The sequence below is a fragment of the Oryzias melastigma genome, linkage group LG10, assembly GCF_002922805.2.
Source record: "Oryzias melastigma strain HK-1 linkage group LG10, ASM292280v2, whole genome shotgun sequence".
In the NCBI taxonomy this organism is placed as follows: domain Eukaryota; kingdom Metazoa; phylum Chordata; class Actinopteri; order Beloniformes; family Adrianichthyidae; genus Oryzias; species Oryzias melastigma.
Genome location: NC_050521.1, coordinates 9,810,735 through 9,835,124, shown reverse-complemented (window position 1 = coordinate 9,835,124; position 24,390 = coordinate 9,810,735). Strand labels below are relative to the sequence as shown.

General features: G+C 39.1%; 4 protein-coding genes across 8 annotated transcripts in view; all 4 read right to left on the bottom strand.

Moving 5' to 3' along the window:
* Positions 1–2,180, bottom strand: part of drp2 (dystrophin related protein 2) — a 209,083-nt gene extending 206,903 nt beyond the window's left edge. The window contains exon 1 of one of the 3 annotated variants that reach the window (XM_024283360.2): positions 697–2,180. The gene's annotated coding sequence lies outside the window, so the exon portion shown is untranslated. The remainder of the gene's footprint in view (positions 1–696) is intronic. The other 2 variants (XM_024283358.2, XM_024283359.2) reach the window with 2 other exon arrangements.
* Positions 2,181–3,340: 1,160 nt separating this feature from the next.
* Positions 3,341–14,866, bottom strand: cenpi (centromere protein I). Of its 2 annotated transcripts, none has more exons than XM_024284053.2 (20): positions 14,548–14,866; positions 13,597–13,734; positions 13,156–13,274; positions 12,867–12,974; positions 11,537–11,585; positions 11,386–11,432; positions 10,641–10,730; positions 10,416–10,547; positions 9,151–9,294; positions 7,779–7,899; positions 7,588–7,667; positions 7,130–7,247; positions 6,912–6,976; positions 6,663–6,772; positions 6,213–6,348; positions 5,978–6,102; positions 5,525–5,573; positions 4,410–4,625; positions 4,035–4,076; positions 3,341–3,912 (listed from the first exon to the last, which is right to left on the bottom strand). In XM_024284053.2, the coding sequence occupies exons 1-20, from the start codon at positions 14,708–14,710 to the stop codon at positions 3,778–3,780; spliced, it is 2,187 nt and encodes a 728-aa protein (XP_024139821.1). In that variant the 5' UTR covers positions 14,711–14,866; the 3' UTR covers positions 3,341–3,777. The 2 variants fall into 2 exon arrangements, with proteins under 2 accessions (XP_024139821.1, XP_024139820.1); XM_024284052.2 differs by having other exon boundaries at positions 4,410–4,628; positions 14,548–14,710.
* A 380-nt stretch (positions 14,867–15,246) lies between these two features.
* On the bottom strand, positions 15,247–18,187 carry tmem35 (transmembrane protein 35). The gene is made up of 2 exons (XM_024284158.2): positions 17,944–18,187; positions 15,247–16,503 (listed from the first exon to the last, which is right to left on the bottom strand). The coding sequence occupies exons 1-2, from the start codon at positions 18,061–18,063 to the stop codon at positions 16,138–16,140; spliced, it is 486 nt and encodes a 161-aa protein (XP_024139926.1). The 5' UTR covers positions 18,064–18,187; the 3' UTR covers positions 15,247–16,137.
* Positions 18,188–19,874: 1,687 nt separating this feature from the next.
* Positions 19,875–23,973, bottom strand: arl13a (ADP-ribosylation factor-like 13A). Of its 2 annotated transcripts, XM_024283766.2 has the most exons (10): positions 23,896–23,973; positions 22,836–22,952; positions 22,631–22,701; positions 22,298–22,550; positions 22,111–22,216; positions 21,821–22,026; positions 21,628–21,736; positions 20,823–21,090; positions 20,630–20,740; positions 19,875–20,524 (listed from the first exon to the last, which is right to left on the bottom strand). In XM_024283766.2, the coding sequence occupies exons 1-10, from the start codon at positions 23,913–23,915 to the stop codon at positions 20,469–20,471; spliced, it is 1,317 nt and encodes a 438-aa protein (XP_024139534.1). In that variant the 5' UTR covers positions 23,916–23,973; the 3' UTR covers positions 19,875–20,468. The 2 variants fall into 2 exon arrangements, with proteins under 2 accessions (XP_024139534.1, XP_024139533.1); XM_024283765.2 differs by having other exon boundaries at positions 19,875–20,740.
* Positions 23,974–24,390: the final 417 nt, after the last annotated feature.

Sequence of the window (24,390 nt, the reverse complement as noted above, 5' to 3'; positions counted from 1 at the left end):
TTAAAAGTGATTTCAGTCATTTCTCTGTGGATAATATCCACTTTACAGCTCTTTGAGGGGAAGAGGTGATGCTCAGCAACAAAGTGAGCCATTTCAAGCATCCAGGGACCTTCAGTGTAGCCTTGGGCACAGCTAAGGATGCCTGGAGATGACAGAGGACTGGATCTTTTAGTGCGAAACACAACCAGATAAAGGTGAAAAAGTTAACTTCAACCCTGCATATTCCTCTGAATCAGAGTTTAAGCCTTAGTCTCCACCCTAACATGCCCAGAAATCACATAAAAAATTCTGCTGGGGGGGTGAGTCTCACCGGGCAGCCTCCAGGAAGAAAACAAAACATCTGTTCTGTTCATCAGGACTTCAAACAAGTGCACTCTTCCAGCTTCTCCGCGGCGCCAAACTGCTCTGAGAGGAGCTTTGTTCATTGAAGCTTCGGATGATGCTGGCAAGAAAAGCAGCTGAGCGCGTTTTCCTGAAGCGCGCGCGTGACAACCATGAACTCAGCAGGGGAGCAATAAAATTAAAAAAGGAAAGAGAAAAAATCCAGCTGGTCAACTGTTAACAGGAAGATTCAGTGACTTAACTGCAGAGAAACTCAAGAGGTGATGGAGGAGGCTGCCGCGGCGCTCCTCCGCCGGTCACGCGCGCGAGGTTAACCCAGTTCAATTAATAACAAGCCGCCTTTCACGCTCGTACCTTTCTCCTCCTGCGGCGGGAGCGGAGCCCCTGCTCGGGCTGACAGCCGGCGGCGGGTGGACGAGTCCGCAGAGACGGCGCCGCTTTTCGGCTACTTCCGTGGAGGAGGCGGGGAAGGAGAGTGAGGAGAGGAGCGGCGAGGAGGCAGGTTTGAAGCGGCGGCGGAGCAGCGCGGCGCTGCACCGGCGGAGAAGAGCCTGCCTGGCTGTGACGCTCCTGTGTGGGGGGCTCCGCCGCGCGCGCATCAGCGGCTGAGCGCACGCGGGCGATCATGCTTCAAGTGTCAGGTCCTCAACCACAACCAATGAGGGAGGGGGGGCTCAGTGATGAGAAGGCGCCAAAGCAGCCTTTAATACTGGGAATGTTCTTAAAACAGCTTTGAATATTCAACCAACTTTAAACTTAAAAATATATATATATTTAATTTAAGCAGGTTTATGGGCAAAATCTAAACATTTTAAAAGGCTTTAAAAAAATCAACATCAAAAACAGTAAAAAAAAAAATTAAACATGCATTACAAAATATATTAAAAACATTCAAAGACTTTCATTTTTATTCATAGCTTTTTTATTTTAGAATGGTAGGGCTTAAATAATCTTCAGTTATTACACGGGGAAAAGCTGTGTTGTGGAACATATTGTGAATTAATATAAATATTTCCCCTTTCTCTTTCTGCCAAAAAATGAGGAGACAAACTTTTGGGAAACACAATAAACAATGCAATAAAACATATTTGGCATCTTCAAACTGCTTTCCACATTAAAAATGTATTGTAGTAACTTACAAAAGTTGTAACAAACATGACAAAATATCTATCATTTTTGTATGTTGGGTCTCATGGCTCAAAAATGACCCATAAGACAATCTGTGTACCCTAGAGGTGTACAGCACATGGAGACATAAACAAAATAATCACTTATTCTAACGGTGGAGAAGAAAAATTCATCAAATTTCAGTCGGAAAATAATAAGTTAAGGTATTTAATACAGGAATACCCATGGGAGTGGGTCAATTTTAAACTGCAACACAACACAAGGGTTAAGCAACACTAAACCCAGATGCACTAAACGTTAGAGGTCACATCCTATTTCCAGGGCTCCAGCTTTTTGCTTTAATGCATCAGGTATGACTCAAAATCTCAAGGTGATCAGCAGAAAAATAAAAGCAAAGGACAGTAAATTTAGACATGGAAGAACTGAGACAGCACTTCTGAGGAACTGAATCTTTTTATTTATTTTTTGTTATCTTTTGGGCTGAAGTAAATCAGCTTTTAGGTTACCTTTTTTCTATTGGGCGATAAGTGCGGTAATAGAACATAAAATGAAGAAACTGAGACATGTACACATACATACAAATACGTATTTGGGTTGTTAAGAACAAACGCTAATTGGTAATTAAAATATATTGGACTGCAATGCAAATATAGAAATTGACAAACTTTTAATGCACATGCTATATGTAACAAAGTGAATTTCATTTCTAACATTTTCTTAATGAGGAAATTAGGGAATCTGCCTGAGTTCTTCATTTGAAAGGATTCAGTTCTATCATTTCATCCTTTTATCTATAGAAAATTTTAAGTCATACACACACAAAAAGTAGTCTGCTCATTTAAAAAAAATGAAACTGCATCTGCTTGAACTCACAATCTCACACCTGAATCCACTCATTTCTCACTTGGAATCAATAGTTTTCATCGCTAGCTCTTATCGCCAAATGAACTTAGGAGTCATGCAGCAGACAGCAGACAGGTGTCACCATGACCAGTGTGTCAAGACCACTCACAGCCAGCATTCGAGTCAGCCTGAGTTTGTTGTACTGATGTTGCGCTACAGTGAAACTCCAATCTCAAAAGATGCATGCCCTTCTGAACAGGTGAGTGATATCTGATGGTTGGTCCCACCCCCTAAAACTAGCTGCTACAGACAGAGTCACACAAAAAAGGCAAAATGAATTGTTTCTTTTTTTTATTGCAGCACCTGAGCAGGTGACTCAGCTACAAGTAATTAGATTTGAATTAGTCACTCATTTATCTAAAGGTAAGAAATATAGACTCAAAGAAGCAGGGTGAGAGACTGGAACAAAAAAGAAGTTATAAAAATCAGGAAAAAAGAAGTTGAGGTTGGTTCTTTTAGCAGTGTTCAGGTATGCAGGGGCAGTCAAAAGAGACATTCTCACAAGGCTGTTGGAGACTTGAAAAATGGCTTTTATGCAAAGACAATCCCACAATGCTCCTGGGTTATGACGTGAGAGCAGACTCTTGGTGTATGCCTGAATAAATCTGCTTAGACAGAAATATGTAGAGCAAACAACAGCACAACCAAAGTTCTTCAGTTATTAAACACCAACATCACATACAGAAATGATTCAATTTTTCCAAATTTTTTTCTATAGCCAAAAGTGGGAAGCTAGACATGGTTTATTTGATCTGTTAAAGATGTTCTGCTGATCCTTTTACTCCCAGATGTTTGAGAACTTGAGATCACAAAGATAATCTTTTTGAAGTTCACATTTCCTGAAATAAAAAATGTGAACACAAAACTCGTCCTCACAGAGAGCTGTGTATATGAACTACAAGAAATAAACATAAAAATCTCACACAATTGGGTTTTTGTCTTTTGTTTAGAAATGTTCTTTTTATTGTTTTTTTTTTTTTTTTATATTTACAGTTTTGAAAGCTTTGAGTTCCATTCACCTTATTATAGACACAGGTTAACAGAAATGCAAGAAACTTGTGGTTTGTTCATAAAAATGCGTATGGGTGTGTATTTACAATTCATACATGAATAATAAGATAAAGAAGTGAATATCACTTCCTACAAACAAAGAGTTTTAGACAACACCAATTCATGTTGTCAGCACACACTAGTATCATGTTATTAGGGTTCCTTAAGACACAAACTTATAATATTATTTTATTTGCACAGCAAAATGCAAGAAAAGCAGCTCAAAGTGCTTTAGCAAAGAAAAGAGTATGTACATAAAAACAGGAAACTAACACAAGACGAGGAAATGAAATATTTACAAGCTTTTAATCAAACTTAAAATAACAGGTGGAGATTTTCTTGCGGTATGACCTTCTACCTCCGCTGGGAATCGCCCCGCTCGTCACCCGGCGTCACCTGCTTAGTGATGCTGCTGTGAACAAAGTCTTTAAGGCCGTCGAAGCCCTGATTGAAAAGATACTCCAGGTACCAGCTCCAGGGCTTGGACTGCTGTAACACGCAGAGGAAAAAGCACAGCCGTGTCAGAGACTTCTCAGGAAACGGCATGTATTCATCTGTGAAATATGACTGATGTCCTTGAACTGAAAGCTTTTCTGAACAACTCCAAATACCTTTATGGAATCGAGGTCCACGGCCTTCCTGCCCGGCCAGCACTGATAAAGACAGAACATGAATATTCATTGTTTAAATCCCGGATAAGTCTCATAAGATTACTGCTAAAAGCTGCAGGCGGTCTGAACCAAAAAAGAAAAGTCGTGTGTATAATTAAACATGATGAAAACCACATCTCCTGAAGTGGCCATTAATAATAAAATATATTTCTGTATTAATGCATCATCCATGAAAGGTCCATTAATACTGATTTGTCTAGCCTGCAGGTGTATTAAGCAGACTGCAGACAACAGCTGCATCCATCAAATGCCTGCTAGAGTTAGTACACACAAGCATACAGCATACTCTGTTTATTTAGAATACACATATTTCACCTTCTGGTGAAAGTCCACAGCGTAGCTCATGAAAGCCGGGTGGTGGATGAAGTCGAACCGCGCCCAGGGCTGAGGAACGTTGCTCTTGTGAAGCAGCTCTTCCCTCACGTGCAAGTCCGTGTTCGCATGGAACATCCTGCAGTTCCACAGGCAGTTGACCATGAAGACCAGGTAGTGGTTGAACTCCAGGAAAGTTTGCCGGCTGATGTGAAAGGCCTGCTGGGAAAACGAATACACAAATTACCGTTTGAGTGACATTTTTCATTGTGACCATCGTGTTATTTTGAATTTAAGTAAACGGCACAATGATGCAAGGCTCTCAAGAATGAGTTTGTGTTCACTCTTATGTGACATAGACACAGGGCGAGTGATGCACGTTCAAGAAAGCCCTAATTGGCATTCTTGAACGCCCTTTTGGAATACGGTGTTTAAACTAAATTGTGGCTACCTTATACTACAGTTGGAAGAAGCTTGGAGCAAAATGTGAAAGTGAAAGCAAATCTTGCTCCAGGCTTTTTCTTTCACAGCTCTATTCCGATATATGAAAGACTTGGTGTCATGATAAAAAAGGCAATCCTCACTTTCTTCTCTGTGAATTGAAAAGGACGCCATGCAACCGTCACTACAAGATCCAAGTCCCCTGATTGGTCAAAGTTCAACTGGTTTAACTTTTAAAGCGTGTTCAATGGCCGCACATTTTGTTCAAACTTTGGTAGAGACACAAGAACGCAAAAAAAACCCAAAACGAGCGCATTTACAAAGAGTCTACACTGGAAGTGGTCGCTTGAACAAGCGTTGCAAAGTCCTGTGTGAACATGGCCTAATGTAAAAGGGTCCAAACTTCTTTGTTTTGCCCAAATCCTCATTTTCAGTACGTCTGGGGTTTAATGACTTTGCAGTTGGCATGGCAACAACCACAGAGTTGAAAGATTAGGCTTGGCTCAAACCATAGTTTGTCTATTTTTCAAACAGCTCATTCCTCACTTTTCTCCCCTAGATTTTGTTCAAAACAGTTCCAGCTATCAAAGCCAGACTCCCAATATCAAAGTCGAGTGGCTGATTAACGTTCAAGTACCTGCAAAGCCGATCATTTTCTCAAACTCATTTGTCCTTACCTCCGTCCGCTTTTCCTGACTCTTAGCGGATGTCAGGTTCAGTTTATACCTGTCAATCGAGAAAGAAGAAAGTCGTCTGATCAGGCTTTAATACAAAAGAGCTTTTTCTACATGTCAAGAAAATCAAACCCAGTTCCATGGTAATTCTTTCCACTTAGCTTTGGTTGAATTATTTTGGAAGCCGGGTGCGAGTTTGCCAATTAATAACCAATATAAAAGGATTCATCTTATTATAGCTTCGATTTATGAGTGACGCTTATATTTGACTTTAATAAAAAGAGGAGCGTATAAAGTGTTTTTGCTTCTTTGCCTCCGATTATCATAAATCACACATTAATATGCAAGAGCAAAGACTCCCTCTGATTCAAGATCTGTTCTTTCATCAAACATGAATGAGGATGTGACAGCACATCCACAGCGCTGCAAAAGGACAGATCAAAACAGGCCACCCACCTGTGCATGATATACGCCAGTCTGTCCACGCTCACAGGGTCAGTGGCCAACAGCGCCGGGTAGAAAACTCCAGGAGGGGGCATCACCACAAGGGGAAGGTCAAACTTCAGAAAGGTGTCGCTCGCCTTGACAAGAGGGGAAAAGAGTATGTAGTCCACAGAAGAAAAACAACATCAGGAGCATAATTTGTTTTACAGTTACTCAAGTACAACTGTAACTTCTTAAGCTTACTTACAGTCTCATAGAAATCCAGGATAAAGCTGAGGAGAAGAGTGTTGCAGCCCTCCAGCTGAAGGCCCAAAGACGCCAGACGGCCCACAAAGTGAACCAGCTCCATCACTGAATCCTTAAACCCAGATAGAGTGATGTTTCTGCGACAGAGAGAAAGCTGACAGTCACACAGGATCCCAGGATCGATGCAAGAAGAAGCTGGAAGATTGGCAGCTTCACTTTGATTGCTTACTTTAATGTAAAAGGACAGAAATTGAACCAAAAATTATCCGTAATCAATCTTAGTTTGTTCTTTCAGCCAAATATCAGAGGTAAGCTCTGAGATGACAGTGAATGGCAAAAAAACCTTTAGTGGTGTGGGGTTTTTTATTTTATTTTTAATAGAAGCCCACTAAAAACAGAGTTTTAAATCAGCCAAAGCGAACAGAAGCTTGTAGTTTCCGTGAGCCCTCACATGGAGGTGTGGCTGTTGAGGCTGATGTCCAGGTCGTCCTCCAGAGCGTACACAGAGTGCCAGGTCAGCCACTTCAGCAGCATGTTGTTTAAACACTCCATCAGGCCACACTGCAGGAACACGCACAGGAGAGTCGTCAGACAGAAAGCGGCTCAGAGCTTTGGTAATGTACAACAAACGCCGCAGCGTGTTTTCTGTTGACTTTCAGGAGCAGCTGCAGGGGGTGCTGCCCCCGCTGTGTCCACAGACCTTGAAAAATAGCGAGGATGTGAAGAAGAGCTGCGTGAGGGGCTCAAACAGCAGCCGTCCGATTTCTACAATAGCAGACAAGAAGGTCAGTCATAGTCGCTCTGTTAAACCATTCTGAACACGCCATCACGTCAAAGGCTCCACAAGAACACGACAATGACGGTTATCAAACCAGACTGAACAAAAGCATCTGAAAACAGAATGGAGGAATAACCCACGTGTGCTGGGGATGACAGGGATGTTACTCAAAAGACCGAGGATCTGCGGGCGGAGCAGAGAGCCATCCCAGACGTTGAGAAACTTGTAAAGGAAAGCTTCAGAGCTGGAAAATCCCTCCTGGAGGACAAAGTGGATAAATCACCTCAGAACAAGCTGTGACTTCTGCTTTTTCGATTGTTTTTCTCAAAGTAAATAGCAGATGTCAGCTACAGCCAACCATCTGATTTAGTGAATATCACCATGCTCTAATAATCCATACTGTGTGCTTTCGTTGGATTTGTTTTCCCCGTCATGTCGGCTGCACTCAACTCGTCAAGCTAGGCTAAAGAAGCCAAGGGTTACATCAATAATCTTCTCTTTTGTTGCCTTATAAAAGTTTCCACAAACCCAAAAGTTGGTTGTTGAAAGTAGGATAAACGTGAGAGATCATGAATATGTGCGAGGTGCAGAGCCTTACCTGGAGGAAATGCTGCACAGACAGTAAATTGTTCAAAAACTGGAGAGCTTCTTCTGAAGTCTGGCTGCAAAACAGAAATTCTGAAGAGAAACAGAGAGAGAGAAAAAAAGATTTTTGGTGAGGAAAAATGTCAGAAATCTGCCTGGGATATCAGACAAATACATGAAGATCTAACAGACATCCAGGATTACCTTCGTGGAGTGCACAGCCCAGCCAGAAATTGAGGCGCAAGAGCGTGGACTCCTCCTGCACACAGTCCAGATACTGCAGAGCCAGACTAGATCCCAACAAGGAGCCCATCTGAGCGGGCAGCTGGAGGAGATAAAAACACACAAAAAAAGGAAAAGCTCATTCCATTATGAAAAATAACAGCAGCAAGCAAAAGGAAAGCTTTAATAAGACCATTTTAAATCAAACACAATCTCAAAGATCACAGCAAAACCAATTTTCAGGTGACCGCCTCATTGCTTCCATTCATTTACCTACACCAGAATAAGAACAAACAGATGTCATCATCATTATGTGAGCAATGATCCAATTTTAGAGCGATTCTCAGGCTTCTTCTGATCTTTATGTGTTTTTTCTGTTTCAGTCTCCTCTGAATCAGGAATTTGTTATTATTGAAAAAGCAACAGACTAATAGAAAAAGCGAGTGGTAAGACAAAACCCAGCTCCTGGATGATTATAAAGCAGCTGTAAATGGCTTTCATTTTTGATAATCAGAGTGCAGATGCATATCAATGACATGGAGGGACAGTTTCCATATTTCTTAGAACCAAACAGCAGTTTGAAACTCATTCGCCTTTTAAAGGTCTCCGTGTTCTGGGAGGCATCGTGGGCTTGGAATGAGCTGAATTAATGACCCATAGAAGCTGTTGAAAGTGGCTTTTATAGGGTCTGCAAACAGACATAAATGCAAAAACCTCCTCAAAGGATCGTTTTGTTAGGAACTCTGTCCAGTGGAACAGTGAGATGCATCACCTGTCAGAGGTCCAACCCTCATAAATATTCTTACAGGACACACCGCGTCCCATTTGTCCTACAGAACCCAAATAACAATGACACACTGCCCCCTTGTGGCTGTCAAATCACATCACAACTGAAGCTGATTTAAAAGCTGGGATTTAAAATAATAATAAAAAAACTTTCTAATTGCTTCATGGTATAAATTACATAAATTACAGCCTAAGTTTGGATGTTGTTTAAGCAGTTTACCCAGCAAAAATATCATCTTCTAAATCTGGAAAATAAAGTTTCTGTTCTTTAGAATGTTTTTAACTGATACAAACTTTGGGCGGCATCTGTTTCATCCTTAGTTTGTGTTTTCTGTTGCAACTTCTGAAAGAAAATCCCCTAAAACTCCTGGTTCTTAAAGATAATTTTTTTTTAGGTTTTGCTTTGTCAGAGAGCTTTTTGTTGCAAAAAAAGTAATTCTGTGTCAGTTTAAATGTTGTTTTTGTGTGGAGATACGGCAGGATTTCACAAAGCAAAAAAAGGAGGATGTTTACTAGTGTCTCCATTAAACTACAGATCCCAGCTCGACTTAATGCAGGTAGTAATCACCTCAATTCGATGCATATTTTTCAACATCTGAGAGAAGGAGGACAGCTGCACAAGGGGAACCATCTTTCTTCTGGATGTTAGATCCGATTGTGGCTCTTTGTTGAGGGCAGAACTTAATGCAGGCAGATCCAGGTGGCAGTGTTTCTATAAAAACAGAGCAAAAACTTTTTTATTTTCAATAGTGTGAAGCCAAAAAGTAATGTATCAATGTTTTATTTAGGCTGAAGTTCACAGGTTTCATCCCAAAGCAATATTACCTGCTTTCAAAACACACACACACACACACACACAAAAGAAACATTGTTTCTCACAAAATTTTAATAATGTTTAGTGGATCATTTTTTAATATAACCATTCGTTCAAAACTTTGTTTATGTGGAAATGAGCACTGACAAAAAAAGTTAAATAAAGTTAACATTTTTGTGCAGAGCACATAACTCTTTAAAGTAAATTTGCTAATTAAAAAAAAGATATTAATTTAATTCAAATGAAAAAAATTAAATAAATATTATTGATTAAACATTTTTTTTAAAATGCTAATACAATTTTTTAAAAAGCTAGTCACTGCATTAACATACCGTAACTGCTTGCGGAGGAATTGTCATTATTTTTCAATATATTCTCAATATAATATATTCTTTTCATTTAGAAATCATTAAAATGTGATTTAGATTTTCCCTTAACCCATAAATGTCAATGTGAAAGCTAAAACAACCTGATGCCAAAATAAAATAACTAAATTAAAATTTCACTAAAAAAAATGATTTCTACTTGTAATAATAAACCTGAATTCACAGTTTGAACAACTTTATTAGAAGCATTATCATAATAAATCCAAATTTTGAGTAAATCTTCCTATTCGTTCTGGTAAAAGTAGCTTTCTTTTATTTTGAAGTTGAATGCTCTTCTTCTGTTTCCTTACAGATTCTTTTCTCCAAAAGGAACCTTCCAAATACATTTATTTTTTGTTAACTTTGCTAGCTTGGCGGTTTCTATTTGGCGTCTGCAGATCTGCTTTAAAAATGTAGCAGGTATATTTACAACATGTTACTCAAATAAGTTGGATGTGGTAGAGAGAATCCAGTAGTTTCCCAAAATAAAACTTCCTTTCATAAAGGAAAAATGTAGGTCATTTTTTTCTCTGCAGCCCGGTCCCAACCGTCGGCCCATGGGTCACTGCTTCATGGTACAAAGGATTAAAGTAACATAGATGAAAACACACAAACAGAAGGACCAAGCCCTTTGAAGAGCATCCTTTAACGTACCCTTTTTCTTGAGATGCTCTTCTCTTTAACGGTGAAAGCTGAACTGATGCTGGAGGAGACCTGCAGTCCGTTCCTCTTCTGCACACCCATCAGCGCTGATTTCCAGGGCAAATTATAGCTTTTAAAGCCGCTCTGTGAGAAAAACGTCCCCGCTTTCATTGCTGTTTCACAGATGGTGCTCACTGGGTTATAAAATAGCATGAACTTTACAAAGCGTGTACAAACCCGGATCCTCGATGGGATGGAGAGCGTCACAAGTTCAGGGCAGAACACTTTGTAAAGAGAAAGTAGGTGCATGAGGAAAGGCTGCCTTCCCTGATAAACAAAACAAAAAAAAAGACAAATCGATTTAGAAATCTGAGGTTATCCTACTGGAAATCTTTCAGGTAGATTCTGTTCATTTTGGCTGAAGAGATTACACTGGAAAGGAGAATTCACAATCTTATTTTTCATGGCAGAATCAACTTTAATACCAGAAAAAGAGAATAAACAGGAGTTTTATTCTTCTCCCGGATACTGAAATGCACCTTCCTGATGTAAACACCCCAACCCACACACACTCTATTCTCTCTGCATTTATTTTAAAACTCCATCTTAAAGGATTTGAAATGAAGTTCTGCTTCACTGACAGCTGGCTGTCCTCATAGACTTTAAGATCTAGATGGAGTTCTGCTGCTTCCTCAAAGGTTCAATAGGAGGAACAGTCAGGATTTTACATCGCTGACACTTTGATCTTTAAATCACATGTATTTTTTAGCTCCTTTCTTTTGAAGCGTTCCTTTTTCTATGTTGCTTTGAATTTAATCCAATTTCACTTTTTTTTTAAAATACTCAGCAGAAATCCTAGAAAATTATAATAAAAAAAGCTCCTTAGGCATAAACTGACTAATCAGATTTTCAACATTTCACACAAAGTTCAGAATTTGCTTGGGGCATAGTTCAGCTAAAGTCAAATCAACATTACATTTACCAGCTTAGACTGGAGCTCCAGCAGCTTCCTGACTCTATAAAGATGAACTGAAATAAAGAATATACAGTTAATTATTGAAATTGATGAAAAGTATTAAAAATGCATTTAGGGTGTGTCTCAAATTCTATGCATAAATAAGTAGATAGTTTACCGTTTTCCTTTCTGGTTAAAAGGTATAGCAGGTGGCAGATGTACGGACACTGCAGATGAGAGCGAATACAATTCATTAGTTCAGCCTAAAACAGCAGCAGCACTGAGAGAGAATTTTGATGTGGACTAAAAATATCCAAGTCTTAAATATGACAGTTTTGCTACAAAGATTAAATCAATTGATTTCTTTTGAATGTGTACACAGCTAAGAGCTGCTGATCCATTAAGCCCTGATAGAACATGTATTTATTTATTTATCCAGGTTTGGTTCACATACTAATCACAACTGCAGAGTTTAACAGAATCAATCTTCACTTAGAAAATGCTACATGAATTTATCAAACCACTGAAGAATCCTCTTGATCAATGTTTCAAATGTAGAGCTACACCAGGATCATTTTAGACTGGATGGGAAAGTCTTAATCATATATTGATTTGATTAAAGATAAATAGGATTTTGACAATTAATTTACAAAAAAGAATGAAAGACAATAATGAGGAAAATAATTAATGTCTTATCTAAACTATGACTTACACTTCCAGATTTTATTACAAACTTCACTTTTTTATGTGTGCCAACTATATATGGACATGTTTTTTTTTTATTCGTGTGATTTCTTTAAAATATAAAAAGAATAAACAATAAAGAGTAACATACAAAATGTAAAAATCTGCTGCTTTGAAAGACAGGTATGTGGGCCGCCAAAAAAGAGTAATATTACAAATTTTTCATTGTATCGCCTTTTTTTCTAGTAAATTTATGACTTTATCTTGTAAATTTTCAACAATTAAAGTAATAGATTTACGACTTTTAATCTTGCAAACGAGAAAAAAAGTCGCAAATTTACTAGATTAAAGTTGTACATTTATTCCTTTTTTCTCATACTTTTATTATCTATTTTGTTTATTACAATATTTAAAGTGACAAATTGAAGTTTTTTTTGTAAATTTACAAGATTTGAAGTGAGAAATTTGTGACTTTTTTTCTCATAAATTTATAACTTTTTACAAAAATATTTACAAGATTTAAAGTGACAAATTTACAACTTAATTTACAAATTAATTATATAGACTTAATTTACGACTTTTTTTCTCGTAAATTTACGAATTTTAATCCAATAAACTTTTTTTCTCGTAAATTAATTACTTCCTTCTCATAAATTTACATTTTTTTGTAAATTTACAAGATTTTAAGTCACAAATTTACGACTTTTAATCTAATAAATTTATGTGGTTTTTTTTGGTAAATTTCTTTTTTTTTTCTCGTAAATTTATGACTCCATCATAGACAGGGAAGATTAAAAAAGCCAATGAAATGATGATCTACATACCAGATTCTCTTCTGTGATGAAGCTGAAGATGAATCCATAAATGGCTCGGAGTTGATCCTTTGCATCGATCAGGTCAAACACGGTCAACACCCACTTGATGAAAAGAACCTAAACGATAAAAAAAAGAAGAAAAATACATTACACATGGGAACAACAACCACTCCATCAGAGGCTTTTATTTTGGTGAGATAACCAAACATTCTAACGCTTTTCTTCAAACTACAATGCTGTTGTCTCACATCAAACGGTAAGTTACACATTAGAACTGGAGGATTTGATGCACGCTCACCTGAGTACTGATGGGGATTTTGCTGACATTTAGCCAAACCACAGCTCGAACGACGGCCTGCTGTGGCACCACAGAGGCGGGAATCAGACACTTGAGCACCCGCACACATGGACTGTTTCCTGCACAGTTAACCAGAAAAGCAGGGCAAAACAACAATAAGCAGATGCTGACACCTAACACATAAATGGGTGCTTTCTACAGGCATGGTCTCAAGATGTAGTAAATTAGCATTTGCATTTCACTCTAATGCAGCAGTGTCTCACACCTAAAGAAAAAACAAAACATCAACAAAAACCTGAGAAAGTTGGACTTGAAAACAGTCTGCGGTTTTATTAGCAATCTGGCTGTCGCTAAAGAACTTGACAGCACAAGTTGGACTGTCATATAACACAGCTTACAATTTTTGTGTTAAAACAATCCCTGGTTGAGCGAGCATCTTACCCATGCAGAGGCTCATGGCAAACTCCAGCAGGACAGAAATGGCCTCTGGGGACAGTCCCTTGCTGAAGGCCACTTTCTCCACCACCTCCAGGTTCCTATCCAGCTGATCATTCCCAAATACAGGAGTGCCTTCTTCCACTGCAGGAGAGCAAAGATGACACCACATCAGTACAGAATATACACAACTTTGAATCTGACTGACATGATATGAAAATATGACAGCAAAAAAAAAAGCCTTAAAAAAGTTTATAGATAAACTTATTCAAAATGTAGTAGTGTTTACTTTTAGTTTATTTGTTTATATTTACTTTAGCATTTTGAGACATAAGTTTCTTTATTTTGTGTGCCAGGGAACTATATATATTTCTTAAACTCATCCAAGTAGCTTCATCAGTCAGTGGATTAGCTTTTATTTGAACGTTACCGTTTTTCCAGGGACTTGTTATTGATAATATCAGAACAAAATTAAGCATTTTATGGTCATTTTACTGTCTGCTAAGCCATGTCTCTTTTTTTTTTTTGTACCATTCCAATATGGCGTCGCTTTATGCATATCTGGGACAATAGCAAAAAGCCTGCGTGTCATCTCTAGTGATATTAACCTCTATGGTCCAACTACTCAGTTGATTGAACAAATTATTTTCAGCTGTTCTGAAAAGTTAATACACCCTCTTGGAAACTTATCCTTTTTACGTGTTAAAAGTCAAGGTAAAAAAACGAAAATAGAAATGACGCGTGTGAGAACCCTCTTGCCAGTCATTAGAATGCCTTTTTATGCTAACCGTTGACGGTCTGTGATGCTAACACAGTCGGGACAGATACACTCCATAAGCTTGTGCATGAATCCCAGTCCTAAAACTTGTTTTCCCCCCATTTGTACTTGTAAAGTTATCTTACAGCTAGCAGCAACAAGGAAGACAGCTAAATTCAGTGTTTATACTCGACAGTTACCTTCAGAGAAGTACTTCACGGCCAGAACAAATGAGTCCTCCGCCTCATTCTTTCTTCTTTCCTTTTCAGCGATTCTCAGACTTCTATTGTTACTTCGGTTGGTTACAGACTGGTCGCTTGACGAAGATCGATCTGAATCCGACAAATTTAGCGTATCTGCCATTTTCTACATTGCTAAAATTGACAAACACCGTGTTTTCACTCCGTCCTTAAACATTCAAACAAAACTCAAATCCGCGCGACCGTTTGTTGTGCGCCTGCGCACTGTGGTCTTTCCGGTTAACGCGTTCATGGGACTTGTAGTTTCTTCTGCTTCCAGTGCAGCCACCTAAAATAAAAGTGAGTAACGTAAACTAAGACGTTTTTATTTTATAAATAAATCAAAATATTCTAAAATAAGCAAGCAAAACATTAGTGGAGACGTAAAACCAAATAGAACAAAAATGAAAAACACTAAACATTTTGGCTTCATTTTAAGAAATAAGGATTTAAACTTAGAGGTGGAGCATTTCTTGCACATTCTTGTCCTGATAAAGGTGTTCCCAATCCCATGTACTGTTTTGTCAAACAGTAAATCCCAAAAAGTACTTTATTCACTTAGGGAAAATGTCAATATAAAGCAAAAAAAAAAAAATCTAAAAAGAAAAAAGGTTAAAAATTAAAATCTTTTTTAATTAGAAATAATGCAAGACTAAAATGTTTGGTTTATTTCAGTTTCTTTATTTTAGGTACACAAATTACAGTATTATTGACAGTATTTTTAACTGCAGTAGGAACAGTTTTAAACTTAATATAAGAAAAATAAAACAAATCATTTTAATTAAGACATTAGTCGTGAATTAAAGAGTAAAATTAATTCTTCACACAGGCAAAAAACAAAGAAACAAAAAACTTGTTTTGGTTTTCTTCTGCTATACAAGCAAGTAGCAGATACTAGAGGCAGCTGTCCTCTTCACCAAAACTATTTTACAGTGTTACACTACCTGAAAGGAAAGATATCCTAGAGCTTATGTTTGTCCACATAAGATGCAAGTGAAATTGAGAATTTTAGGATCATTGCTTAATTTTTCCTTCTGTAAAGCAGCTTCATTGTAATACTCCTCCAAAACATGATATAGTTACATATTAGCTGATGTGTAATCATACAAACTCTGTAGAGTTCCTTTTGATTCTTTCAGTCAAACTGCACAAATTAGAACATGCTTGAAATTCAGACACCCCTAACTACATTTAAAAATAAGCTACAAAGATTTATGAAAAAACAGCATTCTCAATTCATCAGAATTTTTCAGATCAAACATTTGACACAGTGTGAGAGTGAAATAAATAGGAAGCTGGATCGACATTTAGCAGATCTCAGAGATTTCACAAATACGATTGTCCATGGTTATGCAGAGGACATATGGGTCAGCAGTTCTTGGTTTCACAGTAGGTGTGCAGAGGAAGGTGAGAGTCATCAGTCAGCCAGTTGGATGGGACAGAGGATGTGCTGAAGGGAGATACTATAATGTTTCCTTTGCAAATCTGAGTTCTTACAATTCAGAGCCCATTAGGTTCCCTTTATTGTTGCTTGGATGGAAGTGGAGGATCTTAAGACTGCTTGACCTTGTTCTTTTCCTGATCGTTGATGTGCTGCTCCTCTCTGCTGTCTTCACGCTCTGGCCGGTCGTCACTCTGCCGTGCAATGAGCAGTCGGCAGGTCAACAGAATCCCAAAGACGAGAGCGTGGGCATACCGCTTCAGAGGGTCTCCTACTAGCTGGTGAAAGAAGAGGACTGCTAGCATGACCAGGAGGAGCAGGAAGTTGGCCACATCCTTGGGTCGACCTGGCACAAGGGTCAGCACTATTCCGCAGCCTACTTCTAGAGAGCCAATGATTTTACGGAGCAGCACTGAGCTGATCCCAATCTTTTTCAGACCTGGCAACGCCTTTGCATAGCTCTTGTATGCCCTTTTCTGAAACAAAAGAAGCAGAAAAAAGTTTCCACATGAAACTTAAATGACAGATTTGACATCCCTCAGGGGGTCATCATACTGAGCTGCCATCATTGCAAACAGTCTTAAACCACAAGCTTTTAAAATACCCTTTCAAACAGGTCATCAATGTAGCCCGTTGTTTTATTAAATCCTTAGATCATGTTCCAAATTCCCACACTACTCCCTAACCCCTTAAATACTATAGTGCAGGACAATCAAGTGCCCTTGATTTTAACATAATTCACACACAACTTTTATTATTTTTAAACAAACTTATGAACTATAAAACAATAGGAAAAATAAGAACACCACACATAGTGCAACCTGCCCATCAACAGTCAACATTACAGTCTGAAAGTTTATATTAACTTATTGAACATATAATGAAAAAAAAAAATCAAAAAAATATGCAGTTCCTTTATATTTTGCATGTGTTCCATTGTTTTGTAATATGATTTAAAGTCCAGATTGAATACATTAAAACAAGGTTGGACCATGCAATTGGACCATTTACACTTATGGATGTGAAATTTGAAATAATAATAATAATAATAAATATTAGTAAAATAAAATTTAAATTTTGGGACAAGCATCCTCACTGCTTTTTTAAGAGCAAATATGACGTCACCCATTTGTAAAAAATCTAATAAATGTGAAAATGTTACAAAGCGTTCTATTATTATTAATCTACAGAGTTCTGATAATGGAAACTACGATAATTTATTCAAATAAATAAATATACATCTAAAAACGTACAAACGCAATGCATTGTGGTATAAATCCACAAGCATCGAAGCAAACTAGTTTTGCGAAAATACTTCTGGGAAATTTTGAAATTCCAACATAAAAATGGGAAAAGGGAAAATAACATAGTGCACTAAATAGTAAGTAATGAAGGAATTAGGATACAACCTTAGTTAATGTATCCCGTCTACCCATCATGCTCCGCGCGGAGAGCTCCAGCATCAGCACCCGCAGGTGCATCGCTCAGAAATTGCTGGAATGCGTCACCACCGCTCTACGGATGTAAAGTTTTCGATTTTATAATGTGATAAATAAACATTTTACACGTGAAACATGGCAGGAAGCTATTCATTTGTGTTTAAACGACATTTTGGATGAATGTGGGTTCTCTGAAGCCTTCAGCTAGAGGCGAACGAATTTCCGGCTATTTCCCGAATATCATATGTGACTGTGAGAGGATGCTAGCTGTGGCTATCAACTCGTGCTGCATTTAAGTTCACTAAACGACTACATATTTAAAACCAACCCATAAGTAACCCCGATACGATTAAGAAGACAGATTGTTTCTTTCACTAATTAGGTCAGCGTCTCGCATTGTTCCTCCGCTCCGCAGCCAGAACAATGGGCCGGACCGCGGCGAACGCGCCGCGTGCCCGGGCAGCAGAAGGCGCTCACCATCTCACTGTAGGCATCCTTGCTGAGTCTCGGGGTGAGCTTGATGGTGCCCATGAACACAAAAAACAAGCCCAGCGCGAACGACAGGGCCACAATCGTTATGGTCCTCGGCGAGGCCATCTTCTTCCAGCGAGCATGCAGCCAGACGCTTCCCCGCTGAAACCAATGGGAGCCGGACTGGGAGGTAGCATCAGGGGGATGGGCTTCAGGATCAGCCGCAAAAATGGCGCCGGCGTAGTGCCTGTTTGCTCTGTGCCGCATCCCGGGGCGGGAGGGCGCCGTTATCAGCTCCGTTTAGACAAAGAACAATTTTAAAACTTCGTATTTATCCAAAAGTATAATTAACAAAAATACCCCCCAAAATATGAAAGGTTACTTAAAAATAATAAAAGAAGGTCAGCTTTACATGTGCCAATATTTTTAAAGTTTGTATTTAATGTCAGCTCTTCTCAAACTTTAAACGATTTATCCAACTAGGAAAAAGAAAAGAAGCTGTAAAGGAAAGATTTGTCTTGAAATCTTTATTTTAAATCTGATGTAAACACAATTAGTCCTGTTCAGGTTATTCCCAGTGATTTAAATTGTTTATTTGAATGTCTCCCTATAGCTCAGTTATATGGAATGATTTTTGTGCCACCATATTGCAAGCAAAAGTCACAGTTTTGAGATCAACATTTTCTAAATCTTTTTAAATGGTAAATGGCGTATACTTGTATAGCGCTTTCTACCCTCCTTCAAGGGCCCAAAGCGCTTCCCAGTCACAGACCCATTCACCCATTCACACACAACATTCATACACTGGTGGTGGCTCCGCTGCCGAACACTGGCGCCAACCTCCCTCCAGAGGCAACTCGGGGTTCAGTGTCTTGCCCAAGGACACTTCGACACATGGGTGGGCGAGTCGAACCCGCTCACTTCTGATCAGGAGTCGACCGCCCTACCGCTGCACCACGGCCGCCCAGAGAAGAATACAGATTCACAATTTCCAAATATAGAACAAAAATATTTAATAATTGCTGTCAAAAGCATGTTTGTTTGTGCATTTCCTAACTTTTTTTCCCTTAAAAATATTTTTACAATTTCAAACTTTTTTTTCTTTCAAAAATATTTTTTAATTGCAAACTGTCTTTTTCTGCAGTCAAAAATAATTTTGCGATTCCAGCTCAAATGTTTTTAGATGCGTTGTGCCTCATCTAGTGTAACGTTTTGAATTGTTCATACAATGAAAGATGGATCCATATTTTTGTGTGATTGATGCCAAATTCTGACCTTACCATTCGAATGTTGCAGCAGAAATTAGACCAGGCAACGTTTTTCCTATCGTCTGTTGTTCAGTTTTGGTGATCCTGTTTGATTTGTAGCCTCAGTTTCCCGTTCTTTGCTGATAGAAGTGGTACCCGGTGTGTTCTTCTGCTGCTGTAGTCCATCTGCCTCAAGGTTGGGCGTGTTGTGCGTTCTTCAGAGATGCTCTTCTTCAGACCTCAGTTGTAACCAGTGGTTATTTGAGTTACTGCTGCCTTTCTGTCAGCTGGAACCAGTCTGGCCATTTTCCTCTGGCCTCTGAGATCAACAAGACATTACTTCTTACAGAACTGCAGCTTGTACTGGGTATTTTCTCTTTTTCTGACCATTCTCTGCAAACCCTAGAGGCGATTGTTGGGTGAAAATCCCGGTAGATAAGCAGTTTCTGAAATCCTCCAGCCTGTCTGGCCCCAACAACCATGCCATCTTCAAAGTCACTTCAATCATCTTTCTTCCTCATTTTGATGCTCGGTTTGAACTGCAGTAGATCATCTACATGCCTAAATGCAGTTGCTGCCATGTGATTGGCTATATAAATATTTGTGTTAACGAGCAGTTAGACAGGTGTGCCCAATAAAGTGTCCGGTGAGTGTATGTTTTATATTTTTTATCTTGATTCCAAAACCTTCAGTGAGCCAGTTACAAATGAACTAGTCAAATTAGGAGCCATATACTGTATTTTAATAGAGTTCTGATTAATCTAAGATATTTTGGAGATTTAACACGTTTGTACACATAAACATCTATAGTTTTTCGTTCGATTTTTTTTTCTTTCAGTTTTTACTATTAGAAAAATGAGGACACATGCAACATGTCGAGCAACAAGACACAATATCTTTAATACTTACAAACAAATGGGATATCAGGTCATCACAGTGCCATCATTTTCAAGCTCTGCTTTACATCATACAAAAATTATAGTTAAAAATTATGTTTTCTCTTTCTTTCAAAACAGCATACATATGTACAAACATCTTGGCAAAGCAGACATAATGCAACCTATTTATTTATGATTGTGGTATTATTTACTTTGAAAAACCAGCCCTTCAACACCTTTTGGGATCTTCAGGTTTTCCCCAAAAGCTCAGGGATCAGGTTGTCCGTCAGGTTGTGTTGTTATTGATAGGCTGCAGAGAAAGCTTTGGAAATCATGCAGTGCGTTGTACTCTACTGCTATGGTTCTTATCTTCACATTCAAACGGCAGGACACACAGGACTCCCTCTCACTGCCCCTTTTCCTGGCGTTCCTTCAGAGCCAGTATTGCTTTTCGGTAAAGATCTATCAGGAGACAGGGTTATCTTTTAAAAGTGGGGTCTTGTTGATGTCAGAGCCCACGGCAGTACTGCATTTCACTGATGGAGGGAAGAAGTGGAATAGGCTCACCAAAGGTCTCAGACAGGTCCATAGGCTCCCCTCCAGGGGTCCCCTCTGTGTTGATTTTATTTTTTCTTTTCACCTTCACAACTTTCTTCTTTTTCTTCCTCTCTCCTTTCACTGGACAAAGACAAAACAGTCATTATAATGTTCTTGCTTTTGAAATTCAGCAACAACCAGTTTGAAAAACAATAAGAACAACCTTTGAGCAGCAGCTCGCCGTTATCCGGGGATTCGGGTGCGCCCGCTCTCTCTTCTTTCACGCTTGTCTTGGGTTTCAGTTTGCCTTTTCTCTGAGGGATCAGGGCAACGCTGGCTTTGTCTCTGTCACCGGAGTTTTCTTGCTCTCCTCCGTTACCCTCACCATCCTCCTCTTCCTCCTCCTGTTCATGGGCTTCTTTATTGTTGAGTTCTCCCTCTTTGACCTTTACAGCTTTTTTCTTTCTCAGCTTCTTTTTGAGTGTGTTTTCCTAGAAGAAAATTTGTTGTTATGATGATGTTCAACTTAGAAATAATTTAGTAAAAACGACTGACGCACACACTCATAACTCCATAGTTCAAAGTATCTGAAGTTGGGCTGTTTTATTATATATTCTCTATTTTATTTTCCCTATTCTCATTTATTTCACCTAATTCTTCTTTAATAGTCCTGGTAAATCACCTGTCCGTCCAGGGAGAGAATCTCTCCTTCATGTGGGCATCCTTAAGGTTTTTTTTTTTTTTACCTGCATCAGGTTTTTTAGAAGTTTTTCCTTACCGAAAAAGAGGGTCTAAAGGCAGGGATAACCATTTTATTTTAGTCTATTTAGTTTAGCAATTAGCTATTGTTTATATTTTACGACTGACCTTCTACTTTTGCAAAATTACCGTTGTGAAGCAAAATGAGACAATTCTTTTGTGATCTTAGGCTATATAAATAAAAAAACTAACGCAAAATAACCCAAACGTTGGGCTGAAGAAAAAAAGCGAGTGTTTTAAGAGTGGAGATGCTGGCAAATGTTTCTAACCTTTTGCAACATGTTCCGGATGGGCTGCAGCTTCCCTTCTTTCGACTTTTTCTTCTTCTCCTCCCTGGGTCGATGTACCGGATGCAGATCTGTCTTGCTCGATCGCATTCTACCATGAGAGAAGACAAAAATTACACTTTGTTTCAACTCGTTTTGTCCTGTGAAATGTTTGTTCCACTGAGCCCTCTTTTACCGTTCTGTTTTGGTTTTTCGGCGCACTTTCTCATCTTTTCCAATTTTTTCCCTTTCTTTCGGCTCCAGAGGTCTTTTGCTGTCCTGAGCAACACGAGCACAAAGTTCTGGATAATCCAGACAAACTGCACGGAGCAACCAACGAAGGCCTCGCAGCGTCTTCCTGTCCGACCAGCGCCGCAGATCCATTAAGGCAGAACAAGGCTCCTGAACAAATAACAATATGTCAGGCATCTGTTCTTTTCACATCTACATACAAATAAAACATCACCATGGATCATAACTACTCACAATATGGCACACAGAGCGGCTCTGGTTGACCAGCTTTTCCAGAGACAGACTCTCTATAAGTTCACTTCCAAGCAAAGCGTTCATCTTGTCCTGCTTGTTGGCCAACCTGAAAGCAAAATGCAATCTTTGTGTGAACATTTATGCAGCACTTTTGTGCACCAACCACCAGTTCCACACAGTTTCTTACACCAGTATGGGTTTTCCTGCCACCCTTGGTTGCTTCAACAAGTCCGCAAGAACCTCCTTGACCTCCCTCACTCGCTGCCTGTCGCTGGAGTCAACCACAAAGATGATGCCATGGGCTTCTCCATAGTACTGCCTCCAGGCTCCTCGGGACTCTGCTGACCCTCCGACATCCAGCAACACGACCAGATAGTTCTCCACTCTCAGCTCAGTTCTGATGCAGCCATGGGTTGGGCCTGCATCCCCACTAGGTGGGACTGATGCAGGAAAACACAGGTTAATACCCCAATGGGTTCTGCTCAAAACACTCAGCTCATAAGAATATGCTTTAATTTACCTCTTAACATCCCTCTGATGGAAGATGTTTTTCCCGCTTTGTCAAGACCAACCACAAGAATAGTCACCTTCCTGCAGAAGACAACAGAAGTAAGTGTGAGGAACTTTTTGCTGTAATACCTGACTTAAAACGTTTTCAGATGGGGGATTTCATATCAATTTAACATCCATTATGCAGGTCAATCAGACAAATAAAGTAGGTCTACCTGATTGGCTCCTGTATTTTGGCGACCCAGGTGCAACAGTTGCTCATCAGGTTGAACATGTTTGCTTGAGGTGAGCAAGGGGTGCACAGAGGCCACCATCTTTTCTGGAACTGGTACCTGCAGAAAAATGATAAACCTGAACTCAGACACAGATGAAAAGTCTTCCTCCTACTGGAGAGAGGTTAAAGGTTTCCTGGGTGTCATGGGAACAGCTAGTACTCTGTCTGAACTCTGCAATCTTCATGGAGCAGAAGGTGTATCTGCCTTTGTCTGGTCCTGTGCTAAAAAAACACTCATTCCACCAGTGCATCTGTTCAGGTAAGCTGCTAAAGCCAGTTTAGAATGGCCCCGTTTTTGAGCGCCAACAAGCTGACCCATATTTGTTTTGGCGCTCCATAGACGATAGCATCATCACGCCGTATCTGTAGCAGTCTAGGTAATGAGGATCAGGCATTTCAACAGAAGGTAGCTTATGAGTGTTTGTGTACTGACAGCAATGAGTCACTAAAACCCAGGAAGCCACATGTCCTCAGAGTCTCTCAACCAATAAGGAAGATTTAATTTGAATGTATGAACCTATTATTTCAATAGATTAAAAAAAAAATCAAGTATGCATATAATGTTTTTCCCTTTTCATGATATTTTCCATCTAAAACGTTTGGGCTAAGTCTGTTGTCTACAAATGCATGGTCCACATGCAGCTTTAAGTTGTAGCTGTTAGAATTTGGCAGCATAAATGCAACAAAAACTTGCATTTCAGGACTATTTGAAAGCCAGAAATTCTTATTTTTGCATACCAAAAAAGTCATGTTAGTAAGAAATGTGCCCCAAAAAACAGACATTATTATTCATTTCCTACTGGTTATTGTTACTAAATTTATAGTTTTCAAGAATCTTGTAAAGTTTTTGATCCTGGAGTGAGCGACCAAAAACATTTGTGAAATATAAATATTAAAAACAAAACTTTGCCAATTAAAAAAGAAGCAATTATGTAGTTGCCAGCAAAATTAATGACCCATATGAATGAAAATCGCATACAAGTTTTTTGAGGAATACTCACAGAAGCAGGTCTATATCCATGCATTTGTTTTGATGCTCGTCCCTTCTAACATCTTGTAACCACCTGCTGCAAAGCTAATTAGGCTCACACTAAGCCTTTGGTCACCCCATGTGGAAGTGCATCCTGGGAATCCTCCTCCGTCAACCAATCCTCTACTTCTACCACTCAGATGTTCATCTGATTGGATGGTCCAGCCCTTCTTTTACCTTGACTACATCGAGGTGCTTAAATCCTTCCCGGAAAAACTATATGTGATGTGTGGTGTGATGTGTGACGTGCTGCTCTCTACTATCTTCAGTTAGGTCAGAAATCAGATTAAGGCTGTGAGGGCTTAGTCTTTCTTGGAGTACAGGCATGATCCTAACCCAGTGGTAATAGGCTACAGTGTAATCACTGACTGCTGAAAGCTTTTAAAATGGATAGTAAAATCTGTCTGTAATAGATTTAAGCCTAAATGTGGTTAAATTGGGCATTACAAGAAAATCATTTAAAAAA

Coding starts and splice junctions, on each gene's coding strand:
- cenpi (XM_024284052.2), bottom strand. CDS start 14,710: ATGGCAGATACGCTAAATTTGTCGGATTCAGATCGATCTTCGTCAAGC. Junction 13,275..13,596: donor TGCCATGAGCCTCTGCATGG/GTAAGATGCTCG, acceptor TTAACTGTGCAG/GAAACAGTCCATGTGTGCGG. Junction 4,629..5,524: donor GTCAGGAAAAGCGGACGGAG/GTAAGGACAAAT, acceptor TCGTTTTCCCAG/CAGGCCTTTCACATCAGCCG.
- tmem35 (XM_024284158.2), bottom strand. CDS start 18,063: ATGGCCTCGCCGAGGACCATAACGATTGTGGCCCTGTCGTTCGCGCTG. Junction 16,504..17,943: donor AGGATGCCTACAGTGAGATG/GTGAGCGCCTTC, acceptor CTTTTGTTTCAG/AAAAGGGCATACAAGAGCTA.
- arl13a (XM_024283765.2), bottom strand. CDS start 23,915: ATGGATATAGACCTGCTTCT. Junction 22,027..22,110: donor GCCGCTCTGTGTGCCATATT/GTGAGTAGTTAT, acceptor TTATTTGTTCAG/GAGCCTTGTTCTGCCTTAAT. Junction 21,091..21,627: donor TCCGGAACATGTTGCAAAAG/GTTAGAAACATT, acceptor ATTTTCTTCTAG/GAAAACACACTCAAAAAGAA.